General features: G+C 43.7%; 1 protein-coding gene across 1 annotated transcript in view; it reads right to left on the reverse strand.

The window, feature by feature from the left end:
* The window catches only part of col6a1 (collagen, type VI, alpha 1), a gene marked incomplete at its 5' end in the record, with an annotated part of 36,377 nt that extends 26,827 nt beyond the window's left edge, over window positions 1-9,550 (reverse strand). Inside the window, 7 exons of the mRNA XM_084190107.1 lie at window positions 4,875-4,937; window positions 5,436-5,498; window positions 5,867-5,902; window positions 5,996-6,049; window positions 6,337-6,399; window positions 6,504-6,566; window positions 9,452-9,550. Of these exons, the coding sequence (XP_084046233.1) occupies window positions 4,875-4,937; window positions 5,436-5,498; window positions 5,867-5,902; window positions 5,996-6,049; window positions 6,337-6,399; window positions 6,504-6,566; window positions 9,452-9,550 (441 nt within the window). The remainder of the gene's footprint in view (window positions 1-4,874; window positions 4,938-5,435; window positions 5,499-5,866; window positions 5,903-5,995; window positions 6,050-6,336; window positions 6,400-6,503; window positions 6,567-9,451) is intronic.
* Between the last annotated feature and the right edge of the window lie 77 nt (window positions 9,551-9,627).

Here is a 9,627-nt window from a genome sequence, read left to right on the forward strand (position 1 = left end):
AACACTACAGCATACAATGACATTCTAGATGATTCTGTGCTTCCAACTTGGCAACAGTTTGGGGAAGGCCCTTTCCTGTTTCAGCATGACAATGTCCCCGTGCACAAAGCGAGGTCCATACAGAAATGGTTTGTCGAGATCGGTGTGGAAGAACTTGACTGGCCTCCACAGAGCCCTGACCTCAACCCCATCGAACACCTTTGTGATGCATTGGAACGCCGACTCCGAGCCAGGCCTAATCGTCCAACATCAGTGCCCGACCTCACTAATGCTCTTGTGGCTGAATGGAAGCAAGTCCCCGCAGCAATGTTCCAACATCTAGTGGAAATCCATCCCAGAAGAGTGGAGACTGTTATAGAAGCAAAGGGGGGACCAACTCCACATTAATGCCCATGATTTTGGGATGAGATGTTGGACGAGCAGGTGTCCACATACTTATGGTCATGTAGTGTACAAACCCTCCGACCCCAAAAGGCCTGTGGTGTCGATGGTATTCTAAACTAAATGATAAAATATACAGACCACAAATTCAAATTGGCTATTCTTAAACTCTTCAACATTATCCTCAGCTCTGGCATCTTCCCCAATATTTGGAACCAAGGTCTGACCACCCCAATCCACAAAGTGGAGTTAAATTTGACCACAATAATTACTTGAGAATCTGCATCAACAGCAACCTTGGAAAGATCCTCTGCAGTAGCAGACTCCAACTTTCCGTCAGTGAAAACAATGTCCTGAACAAATGTCAAATTGGCTTCTTACCAAAATACCGTATGACAGACCACGTATACACCCTGAACACCCTTATTGACAAACAAACAAAACAAAAGCAAAGTCTTCTCATGTTTTGTTGATTTAACAAAAGCTTTTGACTCAATTTAGCATGAGGGTCTGCTGTATAAATTAATGGAAACAACAAGTCTGCAAATAAACACCCAGATGTCTTTCCTCAGGGCCGGTGGGTGAGAAAAGGATGCAGCTTGAGGCCCTTCACAAAGTATTCACACCCCTGGACCTTTTTCACATTTTGTTGTGCTACAGCCTGAAGTTAAAATTGATACAATTTAGATTGTTTTGTCACTGGCCTCCACACAACACCCCATAATGTCAAAGTGGAATTATGTTTTTTGACATTTTTATAAATTAATAAACATTTAAAGGTGAAATGTCTTGAGTCAATAAGTATTCAACCACTTTGTTATGGCAAGCACAAATAAGTTCAGGAGTAAAAATGTGCTTAACAAGTCACATAAGTTGCATGTACTCACCCCTGTGTGCAATAATAGTGTTTAACATGATTTTTGAATGACTACCTCATCTCTGTAACCCACACATACAGTGGGGAAAAAAAGTATTTAGTCAGCCACCAATTGTGCAAGTTCTCCCACTTAAAAAGATGAGAGAGGCCTGTAATTTTCATCATAGGTACACGTCAACTATGACAGACAAAATGAGGAAAAAAAATCCAGAAAATCACATTGTAGGATTTTTAATGAATTTATTTGCAAATGATGGTGGAAAATAAGTATTTGGTCAATAACAAAAGTTTCTCAATACTTTGTTATATACCCTTTGTTGGCAATGACACAGGTCAAACGTTTTCTGTAAGTCTTCACAAGGTTTTCACACACTGTTGCTGGTATTTTGGCCCATTCCTCCATGCAGATCTCCTCTAGAGCAGTGATGTTTTGGGGCTGTCACTGGGCAACACGGACTTTCAACTCCCTCCAAAGATGTTCTATGTGGTTGAGATCTGGAGACTGGCTAGGCCACTCCAGGACATTGAAATGCTTCTTACGAAGCCACTCCTTCGTTGCCCGGGCGGTGTGTTTGGGATCATTGTCATGCTGAACGACCCAGCCACGTTTCATCTTCAATGCCCTTGCTGATGGAAGGAGGTTTTCACTCAAAATCTCACGATACATGGCCCCATTCATTCTTTCCTTTACACGGATCAGTCGTCCTGGTCCCTTTGCAGAAAAACTGCCCCAAAGCATGATGTTTCCACCCCCATGCTTCACAGTAGGTATGGTGTTCTTTGGATGCAACTCAGCATTCTTTGTCCTCCAAACACGACGAGTTGAGTTTTTACCAAAAAGTTATATTTTGGTTTCATCTGACATTCTCTCAATCCTCTTCTGGATCATCCAAATGCACTCTAGCAAACTTCAGACGGGCCTGGACATGTACTGGCTTAAGCAGGGGGACACGTCTTGCACTGCAGGATTTGAGTCCCTGGCGGCGTAGTGTGTTACTGATGGTAGGCTTTGTTACTTTGGTCCCAGCGCTCTGCAGGTCATTCACTAGGTCCCCCCGTGTGGTTCTGGGATTTTTGCTCACCGTTCTTGTGATCATTTTGACCCCACCGGGTGAGATCTTGCGTGGAGCCCCAGATCGAGGGAGATTATCAGTGGTCTTGTATGTCTTCCATTTCCTAATAATTGCTCCCACAGTTGATTTCATCTAACCAAGCTGCTTACCTATTGCAGATTCAGTCTTCCCAGCCTGGTGCAGGTCTACAATTTTGTTTCTGGTGTCCTTTGACAGCTCTTTGGTCTTGGCCATATCGGAGTTTGGAGTGTGACTGTTTGAGGTTGTGGACAGGTGTCTTTTATACTGATAACAAACAGGTGCCATTAATATAGTTCAAACAGGTGCCATTAATACAGGTAATGAGTGGAGGACAGAGGAGCCTCTTCAAGAAGAAGTTACAGGTCTGTGAGAGCCAGAAATCTTGCTTGTTTGTAGATGACCAAATACTTATTTTCCACCATAATTTGCAAATAAATTCATTAAAAATCCTACAATGTGATTTGCTGGATTTTTTTTCTCAATTTGTCTGTCATAGTTGACGTGTACCTATGATGAAAATTACAGGCCTCTCTCATCTTTTTAAGTGGGAGAACTTGCACAATTGGTGGCTGACTAAATACTTTTTTTCCCCACTGTACAATGACCTGTAAGGTCCCTAAATCGAGCAGTGAATTCAAATTACATTTGTGACTGACAGAAACTGACAACAATGAATGCCTATCCGACTTCACATGTTTTCATGCAGCTCTGCCTGACCGTGCGGCCTCAGAGTTAGCCTAGTTAGCTACTATAGTGGGGATCCCAGGAAGAGTGGCTGCTGCTTTAGGTAATGGGGATCTAATTAGTGGCTGCTGCTTTAGCTAATGGGGATCTAATTAGTGGCTGCTGCTTTATCTAATGGGGATCTAATTAGTAGCTGCTGCTTTATCTAATGGGGATCTAATTAGTGGCTGCTGCTTTAGCTAATGGGGATCTAATTAGTGGCTGCTGCTTTAGCTAATGGGGATCTAATTAGTGGCTGCTGCTTTATCTAATGGGGATCTAATTAGTAGCTGCTGCTTTATCTAATGGGGATCTAATTAGTAGCTGCTGCTTTATCTAATGGGGATCTAATTAGTAGCTGCTGCTTTATCTAATGGGGATCTAATTAGTAGCTGCTGCTTTATCTAATGGGGATCTAATTAGTAGCTGCTGCTTTATGTAATGGGGATCTAATTAGTAGCTGCTGCTTTATCTAATGGGGATCAAATTAGTAGCTGCTGCTTTATCTATTGGGGATCTAATTAGTAGCTGCTGCTTTATCTAATGGGGATCTAATTAGTAGCTGCTGCTTTATCTATTGGGGATCTAATTAGTAGCTGCTGCTTTAGCTAATGGGGATCTAATTAGTAGCTGCTGCTTTAGCTAATGGGGATCTAATTAGTAGCTGCTGCTTTATCTAATGGGGATCTAATTAGTAGCTGCTGCTTTATGTAATGGGGATCTAATTAGTAGCTGCTGCTTTATCTAATGGGGATCTAATTAGTAGCTGCTGCTTTAGCTAATGGGGATCTAATTAGTGGCTGCTGCTTTAGCTAATGGGGATCTAATTAGTAGCTGCTGCTTTATCTAATGGGGATCTAATTAGTAGCTGCTGCTTTATCTAATGGGGATCTAATTAGTAGCTGCTGCTTTATCTAATGGGGATCTAATTAGTAGCTGCTGCTTTATCTAATGGGGATCTAATTAGTAGCTGCTGCTTTATCTAATGGGGATCTAATTAGTAGCTGCTGCTTTATCTATTGGGGATCTAATTAGTAGCTGCTGCTTTATCTAATGGGGATCTAATTAGTAGCTGCTGCTTTATCTAATGGGGATCTAATTAGTAGCTGCTGCTTTATCTATTGGGGATCTAATTAGTAGCTGCTGCTTTATCTATTGGGGATCTAATTAGTAGCTGCTTTATCTAATGGGGATGTAAGTAGTAATGCTGCTTTATCTATTGGGGATCTAATTAGTAGCTGCTGCTTTATCTAATGGGGATCTAATTAGTAGCTGCTGCTTTATCTATTGGGCATCTAATTAGTAGCTGCTGCTTTATCTAATGGGGATCTAATTAGTAGCTGCTGCTTTATCTATTGGGGATCTAATTAGTAGCTGCTGCTTTATCTATTGGGGATCTAATTAGTAGCTGCTGCTTTATCTAATGGGGATCTAATTAGTAGCTGCTGCTTTATCTAATGGGGATCTAATTAGTAGCTGCTGCTTTATCTATTGGGGATCTAATTAGTAGCTGCTGCTTTATCTAATGGGGATCTAATTAGTAGCTGCTGCTTTATCTAATGGGGATATAATTAGTAGCTGCTGCTTTATCTAATGGGGATATAATTAGTAGCTGCTTTATCTAATGGGGATGTAATTAGTAATGCTGCTTTATCTAATGGTGATTATTATTAGCTGCTGCATTAGCTAATGGGGATCTTATTAAAATATGAAATACTACATAGTATTGATTATTGAATATTGGTATGAAGGGTTTTAAACGTTGTGTAATTTCAGAGGTCCAGAACTATGGTACATACAGGGTCTCCGTTGGCTCCAGATGAACCCTCTCTGCCCTGATCTCCACGAGGTCCTGGGTCACCCTGAAGGGACAGAAGATATCAGTCAACACACACACACACACCTTCATCATCATCATCATCACCATCAACATCACCATCACTACCACCATCATCATCAACACCATCACCATCATCATCCTCACCATCAACACCATCACCATCATCACCCTCACCATCAACACCATCACCATCAACATCACCATCATCACTACCATCATCACTACCATCATCACTACCATCATCATCACTACCATCATCACTACCATCATCACTATCATCATCACTACCATCATCACTACCATCATCACTACCATCATCACTACCATCATCACTACCATCATCACCACCATCATCACTACCATCATCACTACCATCATCACTACCATCATCACTACCATCATCACTACCATCATCATCACTACCATCATCATCACTACCATCATCACTACCATCATCATCACTACCATCATCACTACCATCATCATCACTACCATCATCACTACCATCATCATCACTCACCAGATCTCCTCTTGGTCCTCTGGTTCCACGGCTTCCCTGTTCTCCTTTCTCTCCTGGGGAGCCCTGAGGACAATGGACAGAAGTTACACAGACACACACACACATACACACATACACACACACACATACACACAGACACACACACACACACACACACACACACACACACACACACACACACACACACACACACACACACACACACACACAGACCAGACACAGACACAGACACAGACACACACACACACACACATACACCCCCCCCCCCCGCCACACACACACACAGACACACACACACACACACACACACACACACACACACACACACACACACACACACACACACATACACCCCCCCCCCCCCCCCCCCCCCCACACACACACAGACACCCACACCCACACACAGTGTAGTAGTATTAAAGCCTAAATACTTTGTCCCCCCGGAGGCCGTCTGGTCCAGGTGCGCCCTGAAATGCACAACATTGATGTAACATGATGTCATCAACACCTCAATGTAAACAGAATCTTCACATAAATCTCAGGTGTTAGAACTCACTTACATCATCACCCCTTTGTCCTTTGTCCCCATTGGCTCCTTTTGGGCCCAGTGTACCCTTTCAGAAGACAGCATGATAACATCACATATGACTTGATACACAGTAGTCCTCACACACACACTTCAACTCATGCACACACACACACACTTCAACTCATGTACACACACACATACATTATTCAAGGTTTAAAAAGGCTTCAAAAGTTTGTAATTTCCACTTTGAAATTTCAGACTTGATTTGCCCTAATGAAAAATGTATCAACCCCTACAAAAATGTCCATGAATTATAATCCATATAATAATTTACAGCAGGATTATTTTCCTGGTTGAAACTAAGAGCTGCACCTTGATTCCGGACGGTCCGTAGTTGCCGGGTCTTCCTGGTTCTCCGTCTTTCCCCCGATTCCCCTGAAACAGAAAATACACTGTCAACATCACCATGGTAACAACTATGTCACCCAGCTCACGTCACCATGGTAACAACAGTACAACAGGAAGTCATCTTACTATACCTTAGTTCCTTTGGTTCCGTATGGACCAGGATCTCCCTTGGGACCTCCGTCTCCCTGCGAGCCCTACAACCAGAACACACACTACTTTAAACACGGAACAATGGAACACAGAACAATAGAACATAGGACTCAGAATTAGAACAATAGAACCCAAACATCAAAGTGTTCTAGAGCCCCTGAGGTTTCCTGATTAAAAGCAGCAGAGCTTCACCACATCACAGAGTTCTACTTGTTATTATCCAGCAGACCACACAGCCCCAGTGAACAACCATTACTACATGTGGATAAAATGTGTGTGTGTGTATCGTGGACCAAGCTATTTCATCAGAATAACTGTGTTTACATTCTCTGTTGGCAGAATGTTTATAAACTAACCTCTGCGAATAACATACTGTAAACACACCCACATATATACAGGGCATTCGGAAAGTATTCAGACCCCTTGACTTTTTCCACATTTTGTTATGTTACAGCCTTATTCTAAAATGGATTAAATATATACAAATCTTAATCAATCTACAGACAATACCCCATAATGACAAAGCAAAAACAGGTTTTTATAAATTGTAACTTTATTTTTTTTTTAAGTATTCAGACCCTTTGCTATGAGACTCGAAATTGAGCTCAGGTGCATCATGTTTCCATTGATCATCCTTAATATGTTTCTACAACTTGATTGGAGTCCACCTGTGGTAAATTCAATTGATTGGACATGATTTGGAAAGGCACACACCTGTCTATATAAGGGCGAACCCAGGCCTGTAGAGCAAGCCATGGGGCCTCCCAAGTGGTTAAGGCATCACTACAGACCTGGGTTCAATCCCAGGCTGTGTCACAACCGACCGGGAGTCCCATAGGGCGGTGCACAATTGGCCCAGCGTCGTCCGGGTTAGGGGAGGGTTTGGCCGGGGGGGGGCTTTACTTGTCTCATCGTGCTCTAGTGACTCCTTGTGGCTGGCTGGGCGCCTGCAGGCTGACGTTGGTCATCAGTTGAACGGTGTTTCCTCCGACACATTGGTGAACCTGGTTTCCGAAATAAGCGGGAGGGTTTTAAGAAGCGCGATTTGGCGGGTCATGTTTCGAAGGACGTATGACTCGACCTTCTCCTCCTGAACCAGTTGCAGCGATGAGACAAGATCGAAATTGGGGAGAAAAGGGGGTAAAAAACCCCCCCAAAAAAACATGAGGTTGAAGGAATTGTCCGTAGAGCTCCGAGACAGGATTGTGTCGAGGCACAGATCTGGGGAAGGGTACCAAAACATTTATGCAGCATTGAAGGTCCCCAAGAACACGGTGGCCTCCATCATTCTTAAATGGAAGAAAATTGGAACCACCAAGACTCTTCCTGGAGCTGGCCGCCCGGCCAAACTGAGCAATCGGGGGAGAAGGGCCTTGGTCAGGGAGGTGACCAAGAACCCAATGGTCACTCCGACAGAGCTCCAGAGTTCCTCTGTAGAGATGGGAGAACCTTGCAGAAGGACAACCATCTCTGCAGCACTCCACCAATCAGGCCTTTATGGTAGAGTGGCCAGACGGAAGCCACTCCTCAGTAAAATGCACATGACAGCCCACTTGGAGTTTGCCAAAAGGCATCTAAAGGACTCTCAGACCATGAGAACAAGATTCTGTGGTCTGATGAAACCAAGATTGAAGTCTTTGGCCTGAATGCCAAGCGTCACGTCTGGAGGAAACCTGGCACCATCCCTACAGTGAAGCATGGTGGTGGCAGCATCATGCTGTGGGGATGTTTTTCAGCAGCAGGGACTGGGAGACTAGTCAGGATCGAGGGAAAGATGAACGGAGGAAAGTACAGAGATCCTTGACGAAAACCTGATCCAGAGCACTCAGAACCTCAGACTGGGGTGAAGGTTTACCTTCCAACAGGACAACGACCCTAAGCACACAGCCAAGACAACGCAGGAGTGGCTTCTGGACAGGTCTCTAAATGTCCTTGAGTGGCCCAGCCAGAGCCCGGACTTGAACCCAATCTAACATCTCTGGAGAGACTTCCCATCCAACCTGACAGAGCTTGAGAGGATCTGCAGAGATGAATGGGAGAAACTCCCCTAATACAGGTGTGCCAAGCTTGTAGCGTCATACCCAATAAGACTCGAGGCTGTAATCGCTGCCGAAGGTGCTTCAACAAAGTACTGAGTAAAGGGTCTGAATACTTATGTAAATGTGATATTTCTGTATAAATAAATAAAAATATATTGCAAAAATGTCACAAAAAAATGGGGTATTGTGTGTAGATTGTTTAGGGGGAAAAAACTATTTAATCCATTTTAGAATAACGCTGTAACGTAACAGAATGTGGAAAAAGTCAAGGGGTCTGAATACACACACTGAGTGTACAAAGCATTAGGAACACCTTCCTAATATTGTGTTGCATTTTTGCCCTCAGAACAGCCTCAATTCATCGGGGCATGGACTCTACAAGGTGTTGAAAGCGTTCCACAGGGATGCTGGCCCATGTTGACTTCAATGCTTCCCACAGTTGTGTCAAGTTGGCTGGATGTCCTTTGGGTGGTCGACCATTCTTGATACACACAGGAAACTGTTGAGCGTGAAAAACCCAGGAGTGTTGCAGTTCTTGACACAAACCGGTGCGCCTGGCACCTACTACCATACCCTGTTCAAAGACACTTCAATCTTTTGTCTTGCCCATTTACCCTCTGAATGGCACACATACACAATCCATGTCTCAAGGCTTACAAATCCTCCTTTAACCTGCCTCCTCCCCCTTCATCTACACTGATTGAAGTGGATTTAACAAGTGACATCAATAAAGGATCATAGCTTTCACCTGGATTCACCTGGTCAGTCTGTTATGGAGAGAGCAGGTGTTCTTAATGTTCTGTATACTCAGTGTTTATACAGAGAGACACATCCTAAACCTAAAGCAGAACTGGGGTTTAAATTATTACAATAGTAGGAGAAGGACTCACGTCAGATCCTGGAGAACCTTTACAGCCGGCTAGACCAGGAAAACCTGGATCACCCTTACGTCCATCAACTCCATCTGTCCCCCGTAGTCCTTTGTCTCCCTGAGAGAGAGAAAGAGAGAGAGAGAGATAGAAAGAGAGAGAGAAAGAGAGCGAGAGTGAGATATGGTGGGTGGGAG

This window comes from Coregonus lavaretus (genome assembly GCF_964263955.1).
Source record: "Coregonus lavaretus genome assembly, contig: HAP1_SCAFFOLD_3338, whole genome shotgun sequence".
Classification (NCBI taxonomy): domain Eukaryota; kingdom Metazoa; phylum Chordata; class Actinopteri; order Salmoniformes; family Salmonidae; genus Coregonus; species Coregonus lavaretus.